This window comes from Nelumbo lutea, chromosome 2, assembly GCF_056320005.1.
Source record: "Nelumbo lutea isolate HS-2025 chromosome 2, American lotus-T2T, whole genome shotgun sequence".
Taxonomy (NCBI): domain Eukaryota; kingdom Viridiplantae; phylum Streptophyta; class Magnoliopsida; order Proteales; family Nelumbonaceae; genus Nelumbo; species Nelumbo lutea.
This window is the reverse complement of record NC_142685.1, coordinates 37116095-37142533: the sequence shown is the minus strand read 5'-3', so window position 1 is coordinate 37142533 and position 26439 is coordinate 37116095. Positions and strand designations below refer to the sequence as shown.

The 26439-nt window shown below is 38.0% G+C and overlaps 1 protein-coding gene across 1 annotated transcript; it reads left to right on the top strand.

Moving 5' to 3' along the window:
• Positions 1–1367: 1367 nt before the first annotated feature.
• Positions 1368–25977, top strand: LOC148869911 (uncharacterized). Its single transcript, XM_088967167.1, has 11 exons — positions 1368–1950; positions 6706–6907; positions 7014–7102; positions 7309–7394; positions 7492–7654; positions 7773–7896; positions 20443–20600; positions 21753–21837; positions 22283–22495; positions 22585–22646; positions 23132–25977. The coding sequence occupies exons 1-11, from the start codon at positions 1658–1660 to the stop codon at positions 25296–25298; spliced, it is 3642 nt and encodes a 1213-aa protein (XP_088823293.1). The 5' UTR covers positions 1368–1657; the 3' UTR covers positions 25299–25977.
• Positions 25978–26439: the final 462 nt, after the last annotated feature.

The window sequence follows — 26439 nt, the reverse complement described above, 5'->3', positions numbered from 1 at the left end:
TCCTCTCAGGCTGTGTTTGGTTTGATAAAGAATAATAAAGGCTCAGAAAATTGAAGGAAAATTTGTAAGAAGTTTGGTTAATCGGGGTCAACAACATGTATCCTAGTTTGCCAAAAGGTGTAGGCATCAATGATCAATGGTTATTTAGCGATTTAATACAAAAATATATTTTATGTATTTTATAGTTCGGAATATATGAGAGAGGCACCTTGGTTAGTATGGGCCAAATAAAAGAGTAAAATTTAAAAGCCAATAGGATGAATTGATATCTCAATGTTTTAGGAGAGTTCAGTTCAAAAAAGGGTTTCTTTCTTATTATTAATTTCTCTTAATGTTTCTCTTGGTTAAATCAAGTAGGATTTCTTTCTTATTATTCTAACTAATAACACCCCAAGTTTGTTCTTTTTCTCATATCTCTTCCTAACGGATTTTTTTTTTTCTTTTTATTGTTTTTTTTTTTGCACAAATCAAATCAGCTAATTTAATTATTATTTTTAGTTGTTGGGTGACCATGACTTTAATGGAAAAAAAAAAGGATTATGATTGTTAGTTGATTAGTAACCATCTTGTATAGTTCTTAAAGGTTATAACTCGTTTCTCATGAACTTCTATGTTATGTATATTTGTACATTGTATTATTGCAAGTGGATATATCATATGATATTTTTATAATTTATAAACTTAAACTAATCTTTTTCTTAATGCCTCACAACCGCTTAAAGTTTATGCCTCACCATTTTGGCCATTCTGTCTAAACTATTCCTTCAACCTTTTAAAACCTTGAACTTGACATGCATTGTTAGTACAGTTATCAACTTAACTATAGAAGGTAAAAGAAAATCAGAAATATAGAAGGTAAAGTTATTAAAAGAAAATCAGAAATTTTATTTAGAACTTCCCCTCAGGTTCCATGGTGAGGGCCCTTATTGGATTCTGGCATTTATTCTAATCAGGTGATCAGTCACATTATTCTCCTTCAACTTCCCACTACAATTTTTTCTAATTGCCTTAAGCCACTCACATATGACTCTTCTTCAAAAGCTTTCTCTTTGACAGTTTGACCCCTCTTCCATTATTAGAGGCATTATTAGGTGGGTTGGAGGTTCTTCACCCTGAGCTCTCATTTGTCCAAAAACCCTAAAATTTTCTTTGGCCATGCAAGAAGACTACTAAGTCCTGTTCATACCACAAAGAGAGAGACTTGTTTGGATAAACAAAGCACTCAACTAATCCATGTTATCCAATCCAATGGCCCACTAAAGAACACCCTCTTAAATGAATGGGCCCATGGGCCCATTACTCTTAAACATAATGTTTCCTTGATGAAATTGTTGGTTAATAATATACCAATCAGATGACTGTGAGTCACTTCAAACCCCTTAGTGGGGCAGTTTCATTCCCAGACAAGAAAACGATATGGGGCATTCTCCATGGAAAGCCTCGGAATTTGAGTACATAACAAATAAAGGAATCAAACAACATACGAAGAGAGAGAGAGAGAGAGAGAGAGAGAGAGAGATCCAAGGGACAGAGAAGAAGAAACTAGAGAGTCAGCGTGTGAGAGGGGAACAGGCCGATCTCGCAGCTTCTGGGAGTTTCCCAATTTATCCATGAAAGTTTATAAATTTGAGTACATAGATAGAAGGTGGAGGCGTAGATGCATGTCTCGGGTCTTTTCCTCGATCCCTCTTGGGTCTTGCAGCTCGTGTTCACTGCGTTTCTATTTGTTCTCGGGTTTTTGCACCTGGTGAAGAATACAGCATCCAAGTATTTCGTCGTCGACGCGAATTTCGACGGAGGGGGAGGAGGTGGTGGAGTCGTGGCAACGGGTGACGGCAGCCTGGGCACTGGCGAGGAGATGCTCGCCGTTGATGGCGGTGGTCAGTTATGCGCCATGTGCGGCAATTCGGCCAGAAAGAAGTGTTCTGGCTGCAAGACTGTTCGATATTGGTAAGCATTCTTCTTGTTCTTATTCTTTTGTTTTGTAAAGTTAAGTTTTGATTGATTATTTTTTAGATTGTTAGGTGTTTCTTGGAGGAAAACTAGTCTGTTTCTTTTTTATTCTCTTTCTCATTGCAGATACGAACGTATCAGAGATCTGATTGCCTTTATGAGTTGTTTCTCTGGGTTACCTACTTCTTCGTTTGTTTTGATTTTTGGGTTTCTGATTTTTATTCTTGAGTTCTTTTGCTTATTGCGTTTAAGTTTTTCCCTTTTTTTAAATCAATTTTCTTTTCTTACACTTTCAAAAATTTGGTTGATTTTTACTGTAGTTATGTATTTTTCCTTTTGTTCCTCTGGGGTAATACAGTGGACGATGACAATTTGGGTTGATACCTTGCTTTTAGGTGGTTCTTGAACCTAGATCGTTGGTCGTTGGATGGATTAACTGAACTGATTACAGGAAGTTTTTATAGGACATGCCAGTAGAACATGCCTTTTGGAAAAGTTATTCCTGGAAGCCCATTAATCACTGCAAGAAATTCTGGGGAGGAAAAGGTAAAAAAGAGAACAATCTTTGTCAGACAAAAAAAAAAGGCAGATAGCCATTGTTCTGGACATGGTCTACCTGAACAAAGCTATGCATATACTGAATAGTTCATTTAATACCAAGTCCTTTCTGCAGACTAGGAATGGCGACTAATAGAATGGTTGGCAGTTGTGGTTAACTCTAATCCTATTGAGACTTAGAGGGACCTGAGGTCCCTTGTACATAGCTTACATGGTGAGCATCGTATGACTCCTATTTAGGGCTGCAAATTGGCGGGCTTGGGTTGAACATTTTCTAAAGTTTGAATAGGTCCAGGCTGAGGGCCCCAGCCTGATGCTGTGTAAATTCTTCAAGTAGGCAACCCGACTTGCACCCCTACTCCTATGCAACTTTACAGTCTTCATATCACCAAAGGATTGGGACAGAATATTCTACAAATCATTTCAGAAGCAATTAAAGTTTAGGTCTTTAAAATCCTTCAAAATAAGGGTCCAAGAAAATTAAGCCTCTTGATCTTCCCAATTTTCTTTCCTCCATCAAGTTTCCTTCTCAAAAATCTGAAGATTCATTTCCTTTCATAAGCACCTTGGATCGCAAGTTGACACAAGATCCTACATCTGTTGGAGTATCCTTTGATGGATCATTAAAGATTAGAGACTACAAGTCTGGGGGCACTACCAAAGACTTCTCAAATAGCCTGATTAAATTGCACCGGGTCTTGTAAGAATAAGAGAATAATAGCAGCAAGTAGGCAACTGACTCTTTATTGGCTGGAAGAGAGTGCTCATTATCAAAATTGTTGGCACTATTTCATGGTTTCAAATTTACATATTCTTTGTGCTGAAATAATTTTGTGGTGGAAGGAGATTGCACAGTTGCAATCAACTGGATTTCCTCTTCTGAGAAGATACATGGTATCTCAGATTGATATTAATGTGGTGGTTGAAAAAATTCCAAGCTGGGAAGACTCTGGGGCTCTTGGTTTGAGAAGCTTGCAAGGAAAGTACTTTTTTTTTTTTTTTAGATTTTGAGAGGAGGGAGATAGGTTGGCTGAAATTTTCTGGATGAAAATTGTGGGAGTTTGTTATTGAAGAGGTTGGTAAGAGTGTAAGACAAGTCACCATCTAAGCCTTGTCCCAACTATATGGTTGGCTATATGAATTGTGTTTTTCCATTCCATTCTGTTCAGTGCTATGTTCATCGTTAAATTATGGGTGCTTAACTCATTTCTTATTACTTCTAGCAAAGTACTTTTCAGTCCGTCCCTAGCTCTTCTATCCCTTTTTCTAACAAGTAATGTAGATGATCTTCTGTGCACATGACCAAACCATCTCTGTTATGCTCTTTCATTTTATTGCCTATTGGAGCTACTCTTAGATTCCTTCATATAACTTCATTTCTGACCTGTCCTTTGTATTCTTACCACTAAACCATTTAAGAATTCTCATTTCTGCCACACTCATTTTTTGGATAGGTGCTGTAGATGAGTATGTAAATCTGTCGAGGAGGTTACAACTCTATGGTGTGTAGTGTTGGTTCTTGGTTTTTGGTATTACATAGCATGCTACTGGGGATTTTAGGGTGGGGATAAAGCAAGTCCAGCATGATGCATGTGAGGCCCATTGGCCATACCACCAAGAGCTTGTATATGTAGATATGCGGGTTTGATCCCATGCCTCCCATGTTGGAGTGATGGCTTGCAACCAATTCAATTCAGTGTTTGAAAAGCACAAGGGGCAATTTGTGCTTGATGTGCAAGGTGAGGCATGGGCCTTTTTGAAGCAAGGTGCAAAAACACAAAAAATGCCAGGAAATTAAAAAAAATGCAAAAAATTAAAGAAAATATTAAACATAATATTAATAAAAATATAAACTTAAATTTTAAAACAAAAATTTCAAAAACCTATCATCTAAAATTAAAATACATAAACATAACATGTAAAGCGTATTCAAATGAACATTTAAAAATAAAATTAAATATATAAAACATTTTCAAGCATGTAAAACCAACAATCTCTTTTTTCTTCAATTGCATGACTTCAAATAGCTAATGTGATGTAAAACATCTTGCATTCTTGATTCTATGAGCCACCTTTGTACCAATGCCCTCGAGGCAGGCCTAAACGATCCATATTAGGGTCTTAAATTCTTAATCCTTACACAAAAAAAATGAATTTATAATTTTATGGACTTTTAAGAAGATATTTTATTAGGATGACTGAATGAACAACATTGGCAAAACAGGGGGTTCTCAGAACGTTAACAAATAGAATATATTTTTTTGAGCCCCGATCCAGTTGTTATGTTCAAAAAAGAACAAAAAGCGCAAGATAAAAAAGGCGCATGCCTGGGATGAAGCACAAGGCGCACCAGGCGCATGCCTAGGTGCACCAGGTGTGTGCCTTTTGAAAGTGCTGTGCCTGGGGATAGGGGTGGATTCGAGCCGAGTACCAGGCTCGAGCTCGGCTCGAGACTATTCTATAAGGCTCGAGCTCGAGCTCGAGCTCGGTTCGAGCCAGAACCTTGAGCTCGAGCTCGGCTCGTTTTATATTTTATAAAAATATTTATTATATATTTTATAAAAAATTTATTATAAAAATAAAAATTATATATAAAAATGTATTTTATATTTAAAAATTAAGAATTATAATCATTAATAATTAAAATATTTTTTATTATATATTATATATATATTCGAGCTGGCTCGTGAGCCTCACGAGCCGAGCTCTAGTAGGCTCGAGCTTGGCTGAAACCGAGCCGAGCCGAGCTTTTCATGAGCCGAGCTTAAGCAGCTCGTGAAAAGCTTGACTTGTTGCCACCCCTACTTGGGGCCTAGGTGAGGCACATACCTTAAAATGTGCCTCTCCTGAGTGCCTAGGCATGCTTCAGGCATACCTTTTAAATCACTGGTTCAACTACAGGTCATTTGGCTTGGTTCTTGTATTGTGACCTTTGTGTGGCTTGTTGTTTTTAGCTTTGGTAATTTTAGCTGTTTTTTGTCTTGCTTCTTTTACAATGTTGTATGTTGTTAGGCAGTTGTAGTCTGATATAACCTTTTTCTTTAAGCAAGGGAGTACTTTTTGTAGGAGGTTTTTGGGTAATTTTATTGGGTACCCAACCTCTTTATCAAAAAAAAAAAATTGGGTATATGCTTTCTTGGGTAAGCTGAGGTAATTTTTTCACCTTTTTCTGTACGTTTCTTTTTTTGATGAATCTGTACCTTTCTTTTTTTCCTCTTAATATAAAAAATGTATAAGAAACACAAATTTAATAATTTATATAAAATGTGAAATACTGGTATACACTAGAAAATGTTGGGAAATGGTAGAAAAATTAAATTTTACACACTTACCCTACCAAATTAAAACAAATAAAATGCTTATAAAAAACTAAAGCAAATAAAATATACCAATTCCTTTAATTGATAACTTAGAATTTATGAAACTTAAAACCCAGGCTATTTTAATAAGTTTTTTTGGTATTGTACAATGGTGAGGACACACAGGCAACCTGGGTTCAAATCTTGTTAACAGCATATAATTTTTAATATTGTGATTTGAATTTAATAATAGGTGGGACTTTAAGGAGTTAACTTGAGTTTAAAATTTAAAATTAAAATATGCATATTTTTTGATGGATAATTAAAACATGTAGTTGAGAGAGTTAATAGTTAATACTCTGTATTTGTTGATACGAACCACCACATGTGATACTGTGGATAGAGGGGGAATGACACTGAAACTGGGCCATTCCACCTGTGCCATGGGCCCATATGCTGAATGTTGGTAATGACACTTCCTTTTCTTCATTACCTTTATTGTCTTCATCCCATGCAGTGTCAATATCTTGGGCTGGCAAGTTTGGTAATGTGGGCTTAATTCATAGAATGCCTACTTCAAATAAAAGATGCTAAGGGCTAGATCCGTATCCCGTACATACCTCCCATACAGTTTGCTACAACTGTATCTCACATCATCCACTTTTATTTGATTGTTTATTTCTTGTATGCACTTACAGATTTAATTGTTATGTTCTCTTTTGTTCTGTGGTTCACCTTCTTCCTCCTAAGGATATCTGTTTACTGTTTATTTATTTGCTGGTTTAATTTTCCTGCGTACAGTTGTTGACTGCCATCTGGATGTTCTCTCAACTTCCAACATCTTGTTACTTTTGAATTTTCAAGTTCAGAGATGCCTTTTCTTTTGATTTTTCAGCTCTGAAACTTGTCAGAGGGAACATTGGAACAAAATTCACAAACACAAATGCAAGGAACTAAAATCAGCTGGCAATGTAGCTTTGAAGCCACAAAGTGGTAGTTCCGAGAGAAGGACTTCCAGCCATGGAGGTAAATTAAATGGTCCAGCTTCAATGGATCCTGGCAATGAAACCTGCAAAGCGCTTCAGCAGTCAAAGAAGGTGGGTGACTGGCTTATATAGCATACTGGAAGTTCAACTTTTAATTGGTTTTGTTGACTCTTCTCTTTCAGTTGAATTCAACTCATAGCAAAATCCAAATTTTCAGGTTCTGTTTCCATATGATGAATTTGTGAAACTTTTCAGCTGGGACAAGCTGGGTTTCTCCCCCTGTGGCCTTCTAAATTGTGGAAACAGGTTCATGCCTATTATATTGATCTGTTCTCATTATTTTGACAGTATGAATGTTTAACTACCTTAAAAGTTACCTATTATGTTAAATTGGGTCTTGAAGCACTATGACTTGCTTTTAATTACTCAAAAAAAAAAAAAAAAATCAAAAGAAACTGATATATTTGCTATATCTTGTTTCTAAATACTGATAAAGTGCTTTCACTGTGTAGCTGCTTTGCAAATGTGGTTCTGCAGTGTCTTGGATTTACACGGCCCCTTGTTGCTTACTTGTTGGAGAAAGGCCATAGGAGAGAATGTAAAATAGAACACTGAACTCTTTAACCTTCACTCTGTTTTCTTTAGCATAGGCTCAAAGCTTTCTCACCTTCTTTATATTGTTTCTTATTCTTTAGGCAGGCGGAATGACTGGTGCTTCTTATGTGAACTTCAAACTCATGTTGAAAGAGCAAGCCAAAGTTTGCATCCATTTTCACCAATCAATATTCTATCCCGGCTACCTAATATTGGTGGTAACCTTGGTTATGGAAAGCAGGAGGATGCACATGAGTTCATGAGGTTCTTCTTGATTTCTGATTAATTAGATCTTGCTTCTGGTATCTGAAGTTATTTTCTACAATTAAACTTAGTAAATGAATCTTCTATCGTGGTTTGTTAAGCATGTTCTTTTGTTCAGGTTTGCTATTGATACAATGCAGTCAGTATGCCTTGACAAATTTGGGGGAGAAAAGGTTCTCCATCCTAGCTCTCAAGAGACGACCCTTATTCAACATATATTTGGTGGCCACCTCCAGTCTGAGGTGAATCTTCCTAATTTTCTGATCTTGAAATATTTATCTTATCTTGTTTTGTAGTTATTTGCCTTCTCACTTGCTATAAAGAAATGTTGATTATCTGATTATTCATTGTTTTAGAGGCCTACCATTATTTTTTTGATTAGTAAGGAAGAAGATTTATTAAATCAATGAGAGAATTTAGGACATGTGGTTGAGATCAAGGTTCCAAATATTGACACGGTCGATACGCCTGCCGGTAGGGCGTATCAGCCTGTGTCGGTACATTTTTTTTAGTTTTATTTACTTTTTTCCAAAACCGGTTCAGAGGGGTCGGTTTAAGGCCCAACTACCCTCTGAACCGGTGGCTGCCCCGATACAACCCCTGGAGGGGCGTATCGGCAAGCCATTGGCACGATACGTATCGGCCGATACATATCAATACTTCGAACCTTGGTTGAGATATTACAGCCACCCAAAATACATAAGATTTACATTAATGCCCAAAATAACGATGTCTATTAACCCCTTGTTTTCCTAGTGAATCTGCTATCCCATTCTGACTCATAAGTAGGAAGTGTTTAACTCCCCCTGAAGATAACCCTGTCAATTCAAGGGGCTTGGCCAGCCCATTTTCTTATTATATTATTTACTGGAAAGTCTTGGAAAATCTCCATAGTGACATAGTCTTTATCCAATATGCTACTTTGATCATTATAATGTCTATTAACTCCTCCTTGGGCCAACTTATTTAATTGAAGATTCTTCCATTACTTTCTTCCCAAAAGTCCACACTACTGCTTCTCTAACTGCCTTCCACATTACTCTTCCTCTTTTCTTTGGTTGCCTTTGGAAACTTGAGCTAAAGAAACTTGCCACATCATGAGGAGGGCACCTACACCTAAAGAGAGAGCAAAAGTATTTCCAAACATAGAGTACAAACGGGCAAGAAAGTAGTAAGTGGGATAATGTTTTGCCACTTGCTTTGCACAGGAAACATAAATTAGTAGATAAAAACATGTTTGGCCTTCTTTTTTTTAAGCATATCATAGGTATTTATCTTTCCAAGAAACACTTCCCAGCACAACACGTGGAACTTTGGGCTGAACAGGCTTGCTCCAAATCTTTTTCATCAGGAAATTCTCCCCCATAGAGTTAGAATGTACAAAAAAATTTAGGTTTTAATATGCCAAAATTTAAAAGGTGTGGGGTGTTGGGAAGGAGAGACTTAACCGAGAAAAAAAGGGGGGAAGGTGGGTTTGGGTGATTGCCGAGTTTGATAAGAATGGTAACAAGAGGATAGTTAGAGAAACAGTGGTGGAGCGCGTTGGGTACCAATCTTCTTCTTTGGATGGAGATATGGGATTATGCTCTCAGTTTGACAGAAATACTGCAGTGGTTTATGTCTTGCCTGAACCTGAGGTGTGGATGCAGCATATCAAGAAACCAGGTACAGTTTGGATCAGTAGACCTGTTGGTCTCTGAGGAGGTTATCTCTGCTGAGCGTGGGGGGACAGAAGAGGGGGATGAGGAAATTGGGGAAGGATGTGCCAATGTTGTTGCGGAAATTAACGATGGAAAAGAGCTGGGAGGAAAAGGGGAGTTAGTCACTGACGACACATGGCAGCGTTGATGGCCAGGAAGAGAGCCACGTTGGTGACCTGTTTTGTTTTGAGGAGGTGAAGGTTGGAAGGTTGGGTGTTGACTTGGGTTGGAAGAGCAAAACTGAAGAGAAGAGGGAACCATTTGTTGATTCAAACTCAGATCAACTATCCAAGTTTCTACTTTCTATAATTTAATTGGAGTGTTGAACCATTCAAGAGAGATTTTTTGACAAGGCTGATTGATTTGTGTTGGATCCAATGGGTTCCTTATTGAAATTCCCAAAGAGAAGAATTTGTATTTTTCATGACTCTTGTGAAATCTGTAACTCTAATTGTAATAGAAACATCTATTGCTAAACGGTGGTCCATTTGCCATGCAATTTAGGGCTACTACAATGTAGTGGTAAGTACCATCGTATAGAGGTACTACCGGTGTTGCATGGTGTCTCCTAAATGGATAATGTGTCCATGTTGAACACATGGAATTGGAGTTTGACATTTTTACATAACATTTGCTTCTTATAACTTTAGTATGGTGAAGATTAAGAAGGCAACATTTACCATTAAGGCTGGAACTTGGGCAGGTTGGGTTGGGTTAAGGGTTAACCCAAGCCCAACACTAAGATGCAAACCTTGGGATTGGACCTAGCTCAATATGAGGTCAAACCTAAGTTTACCAACCCAAGCAAACTTGAGCTTAACCCAACACAACTTGGGTCGGGCTTAGGCTTGGGTTGTGTCAAGCCAGTCTTGGTCAGGTTTGAAGGTTGGCAAATCTGCCAACCAACAGTCTCAACCAACCTATTTACTTCCTTTCTGTTTTCAAAGTCTCAGTGGGTGTGAGCAGAAGGTTAGAAAAATTGATCAGAAACTTCTTGTGGGAACCTGGGGAGGAGATGAAGAAATATAGGGCTAGTTGGGAAAGAGTCTATAGGAGTAGAAATGGTGGTGGTTTAGGTTTAGAGAATCTTTAGAAGAGAAATCTGGCTCTCCTAGGGAAGTGGTCTTGGAGGTTGCCAATTGACAAAGGATAAATTGTGGGCAAAGATAAACCGTAGCATTAATTATAAAATAAAAGGTAAACCGTAGCATTCATGGGCTGTTGGCTGAGGGTTGGGATGCTGGAGTGCTGACTCGGGTTACAAATGCTTCTCCATGGAGGTCAATACATGCCATCCTATCTCTCTTCTCAACTTTCATCAGGTACAACTTGTGCTCATGGGACATATTTGGATGGGTGAGTTAAGTTCTTGGAACATATTTGGATGGGTGAGTTAAGTTCTTGGAACATATTTGGATGGGTGAGTTACCTTTAAAATTCCAATTTCCGTCCTTGTTCTCTATTTCAAGTTTTAAGGACGAGCCTGTATCCTCTTTTTTGGTTCCTGTTGATTCAGTCATAGGGTTTGACTGGGATTTAGGCTTTAGGAAGTGTCTTAGAGATTTAGAAATGTAAATTGTTTTGGATTTGGATTTGATCTACCTCTTACAAGGGGTTTTCTTGGACCCTACTAAATCGTATAGCAGAATTTGGACTCTACACCCTTTAGTACCTTTTCTTGTGCCTCTCTCTTTAGAGCCTTAGTCCACCCCTCTAAAAGTCTTGGGTTGCCTTTTCCTGTAAAAGAAGTCCGGGGAAAGCCAGTTCCTACAAGAATAGGGACTTTTTGTTTGCAAGTTTTTCTGGGGAAGATTAATACCCTGTGGTTTACTTCAAAGCAAAAGACCCTCTTGGTGTCTGTCCCCTAACTGGTGCATTCTTTGTTAGGCTAATTGTGAGAGTTGCTACAACTTATTAATTTCCTACCCCTTTGTTCTTTCTATTTGGAATTGGTTTGTTTCTTTGTTTGGTTGTAGGTGGACTCCTCCCCTAGATATACACAGCATATTTCTTTACTTGGCTGTTAGTGTGATGAAGAAGAGGGGAAAGCTCTTTGGAGATGTACTAGAGCTGCTATTTTCTGGACCATTTGGGAAGAAAACAATCAAAGGACCTTCCTTAATAAGGGAAGAAGTAGAAGCGCCATTTTGGAGGTTGTCACAGCTAGGGTGGTTCAGTGGGTGAAATCATTGAAAATATTATAGGATATATCAACATGTTTGCTACTCAATAACTGGGAGGAAGTGGCTAAATCAGCACCAAGTAAAGCTGTCATCAATTCTATATGGTCTCCAACAGCTGTGGGGTATATAAAACTAAACTTTGATGGGAGCAGTGAAGGCAATCCTATTGGAGGTGTACTCAGAAATGAGCAAGGACAGGTGATCGCTTTATTCTTGGAGTCAATTGGAGTAGGAAATTCTCTCAGAGCTGAAATCTTGGCTGTTCTGGAAGGGGTAAAAAGAGCAAAAGGGTTAAATATTCATAAATTTGATTATTGAAGGTGATTCCAAGATAGCCATTGGATGGTTAGAAAAAGAAGAGGATGGTCTGTGGGGATTTGTAAATGAAAAAAAAAAAAAAGAAATTCAAATGGTTATCCAGAGGCATGGAAGTGAGATTATTGTGGGTCAAAAGGAGTGCTAACTCCTTTGCTGATTCTCTAGCCAGACAGGGGGTGGGAAGGGATCAATCATTGTGGGCTTGTTTGTGATGTTTTTTTTTTGTCTTGGGGAGAGCTAAGAGAGTTTACCTCTCCCCCTGGATCCTGTAATTGTTGTTCCTTTTTCTTAATATAAAGTTTCTGTTACTAATTAAAAATGAGTAGACGTTGAGAGGACAGGAGGGATTTTGGTGATTTGGAACTCAGAAAACTTACAAGTTCCACAACCACTTAATAGGGGAGTTCTCAGTCTTGATCGAAGTTTCTGGAAAAGATGGGTTTTAGGGAATTGTCATAGGTATGGACCCAATGATGACTCTTTGAGACTGGTTTTTTAGGTAGAGCTCAACCAGATAAGAGGAAATAGGTCCATTCCCTGGTGCGTTGGAGACTTCAACATCATCGGATTTGCACATGAAAAGAATGGGAATGTTTGCAATTCTGCAGGGATGAGGTTTTTTGTGGACTTTGTAAATGGAAACAGCTTGGTGGACTTACTTCTGTCTGGTGCCAAATTTACCTTGACGAACTATTAGGGAGATCCCACTTTGGTGCAGCTGGACTGATTCTTGGTGTCTACTGAGTGGGAGGCTAGGTTCCCAAGCCTATATCAAGAATCTCTACCCAGAACACTATCTGATCACACTCCAATTGTGTTGTATGGGGAGGGATTAAGCAGGAAACTTGGGCCTTTCAGGTTTGAACATTTGTGGTTCTAGGAAGAGGGTTTTGTAGACAAGCTGAAGTTTTGGTGGCTGTCTTTCCAAGTAGAGGGTTTGGGTTCACATATGTTGGCTAAGAAACTACACCTGTTGAAAGAAAAGATTTGGAATTGAAAAATGACACCTTCAAGGCTGTGGAATCTAGGAAGGATGAGCTTCTGAAAACAATAGGGGATCTGGACAGGAGGGGGGGGGATCTGTCAGCTGAAGAAAAGGTTGAAAGGGCTGAGGCTTAGCTTTTGTATGACAGAGTTGCTTCTCTAGATGAGTTAAAATGGAGGCAAAGGGATAAAGTGACTTCGCCGAAGGCTGGGGATAGAAATACACAGTACCTCCATGCTATGGCTAATTTCTGTAGGAGAGAAAATACATTCAAGAAATCCCTAGTGAATGGCAGATGGGTGGCAGATGGCTAATTAATGCTCAGGAATGGGTGAAGAATGGAAGTGGCAGCAGGCCTTAAGAGATTCTTTTTTATTCTATCTCAGAAGTTGAGAAACTTGAGCTTGAGAAACCTTTTTCAGAGGAGGAGGTATGGGAGGTAATTGTTGGTTTGGAAGGACATAAAATGCCTGGGCATGATGGTTTTACAATGCTATTCTATAAGAAGTGCTGGAATTTTTTGAAGGCTGATGTTAGGAATGTTTTGAAGGAATTTGTTGAAAATGCTGCTCTCTGGAGGAGTTTGAAGCCACATTTATAACATTAATACCTAAGGTTAATGGCCCCACCCAAATTATAGATTTCAGACCTATAAGCTTTGTGGGCAGTTTTTATAAGATGTTAGCAAAGGCACTTGCGAATAGGATGAAGAAGGTTCTATCAGGTATTATTTCAGCCTCACAGGGTGTCTTCATTCCCGGGAGGCTGATGTTGGAGGGTGTGTTGGTTGCAAATGAATTAATAGACTCTAAGATAAAAAGGGAAGTCCCGAGGTGGTTTGTAAGATGGATTTGGAGAAAGCTAATGGCCGAGTAAATTGGGATTTTCTTGATAAGGTTCTTCAGAAAATGGGTCAGCAGTGGTGGAACTGGATCAAGGTTTGTACCTCAACTGCAAAGTTCTCTATACTCTTCAATGGAGTTTCAGCTGATTTCTTTAAGAGCTGTAGGGGACTAAGACAAGAGACCCTCTGTCCCCCTGTTATTCTTATGTGTTGTGGAGGCTTTAGTAAGGTTGACAAGAAAGGTTTTGGAAGGTGGTTACCTGGAAGGTTTTAGAGTTTGTCATGGGGTACTGAGGTAGACTTGCTACAATAGGCTGATGACACTTTATTTTTCCTTCAAGCCAGAAAGGAGAAAATGGTGCATCTTCGAATGATTATAGCTTCGGTTGAATTAGTGTGAGGTTTATGGGTTAAATTCCAAAAAAGTAAAAATTTTCCCTCAAAATATTCAAAATGACAAGACCTTGCTGCGAGTTGGGCTATAATAAAGTGGGAAAGCTTTCGACAAGGTATTTGGACCTTCCTATTGAGACAAAATGTATCTCCAGAGCCATTTGGGAGCCAGTAGTGGAAGGATTGGTGAAGAAGTTATCTGTATGGAAAGCAAAATATTTATCTAGAGGAGCTAAGGTAACTTTGTTAAAAAGCTCATTGGAAAACCTTCCAATACACTACTTGTCTTTATTTCCAATTCCAGCGCAGGTAGCAGACAGGCTAGAAAAACTGGAGAAGAACTTTCTATGGTGTGGGAAGGAAGGCAAGCAAAAAATCGATTAAGTTGGGAATTTGTCTGCAAGCCTTTGGCTTCAGCTGGTTTGGGCGTAAGGAGGCTAAGGTAGCTGAATGAAACCTTGTTGGGCAGGTGTTAAGGAGGCGAAGATCTTTCCTCAAACGAGGGATGAACTCTGGTGGAAGTAATGCTCAAATGGAAAATTCTCAGTGAAATCCTGTTATCTTGCCCTTAGCAGAAGCAGTTCAGAACCAAATCAGTTAGGACTGTGGGGAAATCCAGTTCTCCCGAGGGTAGAAGCATTTGCTTGGCTAGTGGCCATGGATAGTATTCTAACAGTGGATCATCTAAAATGAAGAGGCTTCTGTATGGCAAATAGGTGCTGTCTATGCAAGGAACAGGAGGTGAATGTCAGACATTTGTTTCTTAATTGCAAGTTTGCTGACTACCTGTGGAGACTGTTCACCAAAATGTTTGAGGTTCCTGATTTTCATCCAAACTCAACTTCAGAAATCTTTTCTTGGCCAAAGTTAAGAGGCTCTAAGAAGGCGAAGGTGATTTGGAGCTGCATTCCATTTGCAATTTGTTGGAACATCGGGATGGAGAAGAATAGAAGAATATTTGATGCCAAATTCTACATCATGGACAGGATGGTAGCTGCTGTAAGCAAATCGGTTGTTGATTGGTTCATCCAGAATTTAGACATATTGATAAAGAGGAGCTGGGCGGAAATATAGGGGAAGTGCTGGGAATTCAGATATGTAATTTGGAAATTTTTTCCTGAGTTTGGATCCTTGCATTCATGGTTGTAATTGGGTGATGCCTTGTCACCATCATTTTCTTTTATTTTAATGAAATTTTCTTTTTTTACCTATCCGGAAAAAAAGAAGCCTTGTTGGCAGGTGGTTTTGGTTGTTTAACACCGAGTCACAAAGCTTATGGAGAACTATAATAGTGGAGAAGTTTGGCTTAAGTAGAGAGGGCTGGGATCCAGACAGTAGTACTTCTAGTTTTGGCTGTTCAGTTTGGAAGGGAATTGAGAATGTCTATCCAAAGTTTATCCGGGGAGTAAAACTAAAAGTGGGAGGTGGAAGGACGATTTGTTTCCAGCAAGATGCTTGGTGCAGTGACCTTGACGGGAGGAATATCCCTCCTTGTTGCTGATAGTAGAAACAGAGATTTAGATAGCTGAGCTGTGTGACTGGGTTGGACGTGTTGGAAGTTGGAGTATAACTTTTAGGCGTCAGTTAAATGATTTCAGATCTGTTGAGTTCGTTGCAACTGCTTGAAAATCACAAACCAACCGAAGACCTTCAAGATGAAAGGTGGAGATGGAGCAAAGATGGCCAACTTTTTGTGAAATCCTTCTACCTGAATACAGAGCCCCCTCTCCATCAGGATTTCCTTGGAGGGACATTTGACTTCTAAAGTCCCAACCAAAATAAGCTTCTTGACGTGGTTATCTGTGAAGGGCAAATGTCTTTTGAAAGAACAGTTAGACGGGAGAAGCTTGGTGCTGGATTCTATGGACTGCGGTTTGTCTGGCTAGGAGCACAGTCAATCAACCATCTGTTTGTGCACTGTAAAGTAGTTGTGGCTCCTTATATAACCATTTTCATGGGAGGTTGAACCTGTGTTGGTGTCAGCCTAGAAGCCTTTTTAATCTTGTGAAATCCTGGAAGATTCTGGGTTTAAATAAGAAGGGGAAGTTGCTTTGGAGCACAATACTGTCAGCAATAGGCTGGGAACTGTGGAAGGAGAGGAACAGGAGAACTTTTGAAGGGAGGAGCGGAGGATCGGATGAGTTGTGTCAGCAGGCAAGGGCTTCTTTGCATTCATGGATAGCAGTCAAAGACTAGTTCAACAAGATCTGATCAGTGTTTTGACTATTCCACATTATTTGGATAGTCCCATACATAGCACAAAATTTGGGCTGACATTGCTTTTGGTTTGGGTGAAAATTTTGAATACACTCAGATCTGATGTCTAGTTTCTGGCTATAAATTTGCACATATGCAATACAGTTGTAATATGATTTTTAAAGAACACTTTATATGACTTGACTTTACCTTCTCTAAAAAATAATTAAAAATTATAAAATCATTTTTTAGGGTTGAGAATTTTAAGATCCTGACACAGACTTGTTTGGGGTTGTCTCAAAGGGCTTGGGGGCTTGTTACAAAGGCGACTTGTAGAGTTAGGAATGAAAGATGTAATATCACATCAACTATTTGAAATAATACAATTGGGAAAGAAATAAAGAAGTTAAAAATTTGACATGCTTGAATATGTTTTGAATGCTGTTTTTTAATTTATTTTTGCATTTTCACTTTGAATATGTTTTATATGTTATGCTTGTGTATTTTATTTAAATTTGTGCTAATAGGATTTTTTTAAAACATTTAGTTTAAATTAAACTGTGAATTTTTTAATTAATACTATTTTTAATATTTTCTTAATTATTTTGAATTTTTTTTTGTTAGGGGAGGTATTAGGTTTTCAAATATGTAATTTGGACAGCTTACTTAGATCTTAGTATGGTGCTGTTCTTGGGTGATGACTTGCCACCCTTAAATTGTAATCTCTTTTTTTTTTTTCTTCAATAAAATTACCACTTATCAAAAAAATATTTTGATTTTTTTTTACACTTTTTGGAATTTTTGCAATGTTTTGATTTTATACAAATCAATTGTGCCCAACTTGTCACATAACTCATTATGTCGTGGAATATGAAGGCCCTTAGTCAAAACATCAAGAAGTTGCCCCTTTTAGTTGACATAGGGTGTACACACATCACCCTTCTCAAGTTTCTTTCTTGTAAAATGCTTATCCACCTTGATGTGTTTAGTTCTATCATGTAGAACTGGATTTGCAACTATGTTAGTGGCTGCTTTATTGTCATAGTAGAGTGACATAGGACTGTTAAAGCCCAACTCTCCCATCACGATTTTGATCCAAAGAACTTTAGCCACGCCATGAGGTATGGTTCTATATTCATCTTCTACACTGGATCTTGTAACTACTACTTTTGCTCCTCCAAGTAATTGGGTTTCCTCTAATAAATGTACAATATCCACTAGTGGATTTTTTGTCATCCATAGATCCAGCTCAGTCTGCATCATGCATACTTTCACCTTCATATGGTCATATTTTTTTTTAAACAGAAGACTTGTCCCTGAATACCTTCTTTAGATACTTGAGGACCCTTTCTTTAGCCTCAAGATGAGCACCTTAGGAGAGTGCATGAACTGACTAAGAACCCCCATTGCATATGCAATGTCAGGCTGAGTCATAGATAGATAGAACAACCTTTCTACTAGTCTTTGAAACTATTTAACATTCTCTAGAGGTTTTCTATTACAGTCACTAAGTCTATGATTAATGTCGATGGGTGTATCAGCCAGCTTTGCCCCCTATTTACCTGCATCCTATAAGAGGTCTTGGGTATATTTCCTTTGAGAAATGAAGATACCCTTGTTTGAGAAGGCAACCTCAATTCCAAGGAAATAACAAAAAGGCCCTAGATCTTTCACTTTAAACTGTGTAGCCAAGAAGCCTTTTAACAAAAAGAGTATGATCCGATTGACATTGCTTGAATCCATGTTGTGTAGCCATGTGGAATCTCTTGAACCGGCCTCTAGGATATTGCTTCAGCCCATACAGGGGCTTCTTCAACTTGCACACTTTACCTTCTCCCCCTTTATCACGAAATCTAGTTGGCTGAACCATATAAACCCCTTCCTCCAGATCCCCATTCAAGAAAGCTTTTTTTTTTTTTTTATGTCTAATTGATGCAAGTCTCAGTTAAGATTAGCTGCCAATGACAAGAAGATTCAAACAATGACCATTTTAGTTACTGGTGCAAAATTTTCTGCACAATCAAACCTATTCACTTGAGTATACCCTTTAGCCACCAATCCAGCTTTGTACCTTTTCACCATTCCATCTACCTTATATTTTATTAAAAACACCCACTTGCACCATTCTGGCTCCTATATCTCAGGAAGATCCAACAATTCCCATGTGTTGTTTTTGTGTAGAGTATTAATCTCCTCCTGCATTGCACATGTCCACTCCGGGATGGTTAAGGCCTCTGCAACACTCGTAGGGATGGAGACATTGTCAATGGAAAACAAGAAAGCATGGAAGGAAGGTGAAACAAAGTCATGTGACAAGTGGGCGATAGGATGTTTTGTGGTGCATGCATTGACACCCTTTTGGTGGGAAATAGGAATGCCAAGGTCATTTATAGGATCACAAATAGTGGTAGGGATTAGGAATATCAATTGGAATGATGGTACCTGATGCATTCCAAGGATTTCAGACCGGTTAGTCTTGTGTGGAGTCTCTACAAAATAATTCTTAAGGTTCTTTCGTTAAGAATTAAAGAGGTCCTTCCAGTTTTGATTTTATAAATCCTGGAAGGGTAGATACATAACCGATTGGATTCTTATAGCACCAATGAATATGTTCAGGAGTTTTGTGAAGCGGGTAATAAGGGACATTTGTGCAAGTTGGATATGGAGAAAGCTTATGGTTTTGTTGATTGGCCATTTCTAGAAGAGGTCATGAGAAGATGTGGCTTTGGAGTAGAATGGGTTTCTTAGAGAAGGGTTAAAGAAAAATGAACATTTATTCATCAAAAAAGAAGGATTATAAGGCATAATGGCCATTCCAAATAGATCACATATCCCAAAAAAGTGAAACATAGGGCTGGGTGCTAAATATGGAGAGGAATCTTCACAGAGAACTCTAAACTTCATGAAGTTGCATTTGATTACTTTTGATGGTTTCACAAATATCAGGCACCTTCTAAAAAACTCCATACAGATCATAACATTGCAAAGCATCCAAACTATGTTTTTCATGATTTACTTGGAAAATATTCTCAAAAGTGTCCAAACAATCTCCAACATATTTGATATTTGCTAGTTCTTTCAAAGTCATCCTTATTTGAAACCTAGGGTTTGAGTTTTGATGTCACCACCATCCATATGGCCTGCTGGGATCTTCTAATGACAACGATGATGTCAGCATTTGATAGATGCACGATGATAAAAAATGTCTTGACATTGCTCTGATACCAAATTGTTTATTAAATTCAAAGGATCAAATGGTTTAAAGTGAAAAAAACAGTGAAAATGAGAGAAGAGAAAAATAGAGAAAAAGAATTGGGGCAAGAAAATTGAGGCCCATTTCTCTTTCTTTAGTTTTATAATAATAAATAAATTACGATTGTAACCATGATTACAGAAGGATCAACTTGCCCCCTACAAGAGGTAATAATAAACTGTTTAACATTGATAACGTTGCTTATCTGATTTTAATGTTGAACATGAAATGCATATAGTTGCGGAGATTTTATTCGTTGTTTTGCATCAGTATATAGTACCAAGGATGTTATTGGGTTTTCTGTTCCAAATTATTATTTATGGTACTATAGGACATTTTGCACGTCTTATAATGCCTATTTTACCAATTTTTACATCTTAGATTATGGGTTTTTCCCCCTTTCTTGGTTTCCTAATCTTGTCATGGTTTCCACTTATTTTACAGTATAGTTTTCGTGCTTAGGTAGTATTGGCATTCAATTAAGAAAGGCACGCTAATAGCAACCTTCTGAATTTTATCAAGGTTCAAAGTATCCATATGATACTCCCCATATCAGGCATATCATATCTTTTTGTCACTGTCAAAATGTCAGAGCAAAATGCTAAAAAAAGTTTTGGCTCACTAAAACTCTTGGTATTCAAATTTTGCATATAGATAGTATTGATACTTTGAACCTTGATAAAATTCAGAAGGTTGCTATTAGTATTGATACTTTGAACCTTGAATTTTATATATACTTGTGTACATGAAAATGAGCTTCTCATTCTCCTTTATGGTTGTTTCCTAGTTAGATTTTTGATCTCTCTCCCCCCCACCATCTTTATTAAATCATATTTTCTATTCAGGGTGTAATTGATTTATGCATTAATAAGGCTGATCTCTCCTTTCCCTCTTCTTATTACTCTTTTTATTTCAGGTGATATGTACACAATGCAATAAGATCTCAAATCGGTGTGAAAATATGATGGACTTAACTGTTCAAATTCATGGTGACGCAACATCTCTGGAGGAGTGCCTAGATCAATTCACTGTCAAGGAGTGGCTTGATGGGGAAAATATGTATAAATGTGATGGGTATGGATGTTTCTTTGACCTCATCTTGAATTTTTCTACATTCTTATTTCTTTACAATGTACAAAAGTTTTTTGAATGGTAACAGAACTTTAATAAAAACAGAAATTATGTACAAGTTCAGTGCCCCAGGGAGAGGTAGAACTTCCTACCTCACCCCAATACAGTTCATTACAAATGATTACAATTGAGCCCGATGCAACTGGCCCCTATTTATTCCTTGCTTGGAGAATCAACCAAGCCCTTGGTACCCAGTCAGTACTTATCAGTTATCAACAGGTCTCTTGTTAACCACTTAATCTTCTTCATAATCTCTCTGAGTCTAAACTACTTTCTTCTCAGCTCTAATCCACATAAGCACTACTTGAGAGTCCCCTTCAGTGATTAGTCTCTCTAATTTTATCTCTTTTTCCTTTTTTACTCCATATGAAACAGCAAGTAGTTCAGCTCTTGTAAAATCTTCTATGCTGACCAGACCCAAACAAGGCTAGTATATTACCTTCCTTGTTCCTAAAGCCCCTCCCAAATTTGAGGGTCTTGGATTACAAAAGCTGCTTCCCTCAAAATTTAGCTTTATAAAATTGTCTTCAGGTGGCTCCCATTCTTTCTGTATTTTACTCTTCAAGTCTTCCTCGACGATGATGCTTCGCTCTACTTCCAGGATCTAGTACAACCTAGTCCAACCTAACCTGTCTTGGGCCTTGGCTTATTTTGTTCCTTCTATTAACATGGTTTAGGCTCTCCACCATGAATCCTCTCTCTGCCAGAGAAATGTGAAAAGAATAAATATAAATAAATAAATAAAATAAAATAAAAAAGGTCTGACAGCCTGAGTTGAATTTTAGTAGGTTGCAATTGGGTTAATCATCTTAGTTTGGATTTCGATATTGTTTGCAATTTCTATGGTTGGTGCTTATATTGGACCTCAACCCATACTCTACCTTCCTGAATGCAACTAGTGTTACAAATCCATAATATTTTGACCTTCAAGCATTATATTTGCAGACAACCGCAATTTATTTTCCTTTAAGATGAAATGTGTTTTGCATATTACCATGGGACCATTTGACGTAAATTGTTTAAATTGTATTGATTTTAGGCCTATCTGTTATTTCAGTTCTTATTTCCATATTTGCCAATTACTCCTTTTCGCAGGTGTAATGAGTATGTCAAGGCATGGAAACGTCTTACCATTCACCAGGCTCCAAATATTCTCACCATTGCTCTTAAAAGATTTCAGGTCCTGACTAGAACCGCTTTTTATGCATTTTGTTTAGAACTATAGGGCATTTATACTGTTTTAGGATATCAAATATTGTGTCATCTAACAATGTCCATTAACATAATCCTATCCACCATTATGCTCTGGCAAATTATTAGTCTACATAATTTTACACACTTCAGACCATGTTTTGGTTGGTTTCTTTCTTTTACTCTTTTAGAGCCTTCACTTGCACCTATTTACTCTTACTAGTGCAGGCATTGTTACTAATTGGAATTACTCCCAAGTTCTCTCTAATGCACTTATTTCTGATATAGTCTTTCCATTCATCTATCTCGACATTCCCATCTCAATTACACTTGTTTCAATTATACAACAATTTAAGTATATCTATTGAAATTTGTATCTAGTGTAAATAGATCTTAGTTGATGCTAAGACTGCTATTATTTTGATAAATTTCAGAGTGGGAGGTTTGGGAAATTGAACAAGAAAGTTACCTTCCCTGAGACTCTTGACCTTGGTCCATACATGAATGAAGCAAGAGGTGGTGCTGATTTATATAGGCTTTATGCCGTTGTTGTTCATGTGGACATGCTGAATGCATCATTTTTTGGTCATTACATTTGCTATGTCAAGGATTTTCGTGGAAAGTGGTACCGGGTTGATGACTGTAAGGTATTCTTTCTTCCTGACACAGAAGGGTAAAATACCTGCTCAGAAAATTTAATTGAATAGTTGTTGACCTCTTCAGTCATTTTGTACAGGTCATGACTGTAGAATTGGATGAGGTACTTTCGCAGGGAGCTTATATGCTATTATATAGCAGGTATTTTTTTTTCCTATTCCACAAGCCGTAGAGTACTTTATATTTATAGCATGGAGATGGGCTTAAATCTATTAATTTTGATAGTTCTTATTTCTATATTGTAAAATGTCATACCACCCAATCTATTAATTTTGATAGTTCTTACCTCTTGAATTGTATATGGCCTATTTGTCCATCTAACAAGATGACTATAGTTTTTGATCCAGTGTTATTTTTGGATCTGCATATTGATGAATTCCTTCTCTTCTATGTGTATGCACATTTTATTTGTTAGGCAACAGGATTCGTACATTGGATCTTGATGTATTGTTCCATGGTAAAGTTTGCAACATATTTTCCAAATAACTTGAGATTTGTCTTCTGATCAGTTATGTCTACCCTATGTTCATGTAAACTTGCGGAGGATGCTTTCTTGTATGTATGGCATATGGATCGCAATAAGGAGTTCAGAATGATTATGATTCTATTCTTTTGTTCTTGGATAGGATTTGTGTGCGACCAAAATTTGTCAAGCCCCTGGAATCTTCAACAAATGAGTTGCAGCTGGTGGAAGAGCCCCCAGAAAGAAAGCCACCATGTTCACAACCAGTTGATTCCTTAGTCATTCCTGGGTCTATTGATTATGTTGGTGGTAATGGCTGCCAATTTTCTGATGTTCCACACTCAGAGGTTTTGAATCCAGAAGAAGAATCATCTATTGGTGTTCATCCAGAACCTGCAAAAGAACACCCACAGGATATGGATGTGGATTGTCCTGATTCAGGTTCTTTGGATTTGAAGAATATTGAAGGTTGCTGCAGTAACGACTCTATCCCAACAGAAGCAGCTTCTGTTGAATTCTTGCAGGAAGGGTTTTCGGAGGATATGAATTTGGATAATCTTGATTCTGTTTCGATGGGTCTGAAAAATGTCCATGGTCACAGCAGTAAATGCTTTCCAGCAGAAATTGGTGCTCCCAATGAATTTGTGCAGGGAGGATATCCACAATTGGCTTCTATATGGGAAGCATCATCATCAATTCAGGTTCATAGTTTGGAAAATGGAATGCCCAACAGTATTTCTGGCCTGGGGTCCAATTGTGAGGATGGGCATGGAGTGAGTAATTACAGCAATTGTTTTGTGTCATTTGAATCTTCAAATGAAGATTTGTGCAGTCAGAAAGATGTCTGTGCAACATTTCAGCCTCCTGATGCTTCTTCGGTTATTGGAATTTTGGGCACAAATGATTCTGCTAGATCTCAATCATTGACAAACACTAATGAAGATAATGTAGTAAAAGTCAAGTCAGAGAAATGTTCTCATGAATCCTTGGAACCTAAAGCTTCAAAATTGGCTAGGGACAATTCTTGTTGCAGAGAGAAATCAAAGCCACTTTTCCCCCCTGGTTTTCTTAACAATGACACCAGTATCAAGTCCCTGAAAAAAGGCCTGAAAGCCATAATTGGATGCAATGAAGTTAATCCTCTTTGTACCATTGAAAGAAAGTGCAGTGGTCTTTCTAATCAAAGCACTGTCGAGGTTAATAGTAGTTCAGAGTTTTTTAGCCAATTGACATCTATTTCTTCTGAGAAACAACTTGAATGTTCGAACAAGGATGAGATGGTAAATAAAGAAGTAGGTGAGGTTGGAAATCTCTTGAATGGAAGCTGCAACGGAGACACTTTGTCTGGTTTTTCTGATGTCAATGGCTGCAATACAGGGCAGGGGGTGTTCTGTGAAAATAGCAGTGATATTTTGGATTACAATATGCTACCACAAGGGCCAGCGAAAAACCCTGGAATAAAATTGACTCCATTGCTTTCTCCTGGTTTTCTGGACAAAGGCACCAGAAAAAGGTATCCAAATCGAGATGAGAAAACTTCATCGGAACTTGAAATTGGTCCTTCCTGCAAGTATGACGTTAAATGCAATGGACTTGCTAAACCTGCTTCTGCTCATCAAATCACTGGCGAGGTCAAAGACAATGATACAATATTTTTAGATCGCAGTGACCTGGTAACATCACCTAGTCTTGTCAAGAAACAACCTAATGAACATCTAAATATGGATGAAATGGCCAATAAACAGTGTGAAGTTGGCAATCCTCACAACTACAATGGATATGCTGAATCTACTATTTCTTATGAGCAGTGGAGAAATGCTAATCATTGTGATCCAGGACAGAAGATAGTTTACGAGAACAATGAGCAGGTTAAGGATCACAGAGTGATTTCATCCCAAACCAAGGCAACTTTGAAGCCAATATTAACTCCTGGTTTCCTAAATAGAAATGCATCTTTGAATGGTAATGGGAACACCCATAGAAAACCTGTTACAGCAGGTTCTTGCAAGGTTAATACCAACTGCAATGGCTTTGTTGAAAATGGCTTTCTTCATCAAAGCAGTGGAAAGGTTAACAATCATGCTGAAAATTCCCCAGATTGTGATATCTTATTATCATCTTCTAGTTTGGTTGACACTCAAAATGAGAAGTGTTTGAATAAGGGTGAGAAGGCCAACAAAGGACTAGGTGAAGCTGGTAATGATTGCAACAATTATTGCAATGGTGGTAATGAATTGCTTCTTCCTAAAGAGAAGAATGGTAGCAACATCCGTGGCTTTGATTCAGGACAAATGGCACTCCAGGAAAGGAGAGGACTGGCCAATGGATGACAGTATGCAATTACTTTTTCCATGTCTTGACAAGCCACTAGGAAAGAATTCCTCAAATGGAGATAGGAAATTCCAAGATCTTAGTAGAAGCAAATTGCAATAGATTGGTTGATGGGTGAATTGTAACCCTGTCAAAAATGGCAAAAGATTTCTGGTTAGATTTTGCAGGAATCCATTGATTTATTTCACCTTGGTTAATTTATCATGTTTTTCTTGAAAAACCACCAAGGAAGCTCATAACCACAAGTGGTAGTTTTCCAAAAGAGGCATGGTTAGTGGTTCCTTGGGAGTGAAGATGGCCCCTTCAACTCAGCTTTTTAACAATGGAAGGGAAATAACTACCAGAGGCATAGAAACAACTGAATTAAGAGCTGATCAATTGAGCAAACAGAATTAGTAGTGTTGTTTCGGATATTGGGTCCAAGACCAGTAGAAACATGTAGCTGCTGTCTGGTTGTTGTTTGATTATACACTTAGCTGCATTCTTTCATCTTCCATTTCAATATTTTTGCATGGTTCCACCACTAAGAAATGGTGGATTGGGAGATTTATATGGGTTTCCATTATTTGTAGAAATCTGTTAAGCTCCTCTGCCGTGTTTAACTGAACAGCATATTTCTAAAGCAAAAAAAAGAAAAAAAAACCAGTGTTTTTAAATCGATCTACATTATATTTTTTACTTGTTTTCTAATCTGTTATGTGTGCATTTGTATTGGATGGAATTTGGGAGAAGTGGGATAGGATTTTCCCCAAAAACGCTGCTTGCATGTAAAGACTGAGTGGCGAATTTGGGTATGGGAGAGTTTTAACCCAAATTCCCTGGTCAGAAATGTATCGTGGCCTAGGTGCTTCCTTGTTGTGTGGTCAATTTTTGGGATCAGATCAGATGGCTCAGTCTCACACCATTGGATAAACTGCATTCTTTGTGTAATACTGTTGTGTGGTCAGAATCTACTCAGATCTGGCATCATAAGATCCGGAGGCATGAATTAACTGGATTCTCTACTACGAGTTCTGCTGCAACCATATGAATTACCTTCATTGTAACAATACTTGAACAAGCCTCTCCAGGCTTGTCTAGGCCTAGCCCCAGTTGTCTAAGGTAAATTTCATGGTTGCAAGGCTAAATTTCTTGCTCACC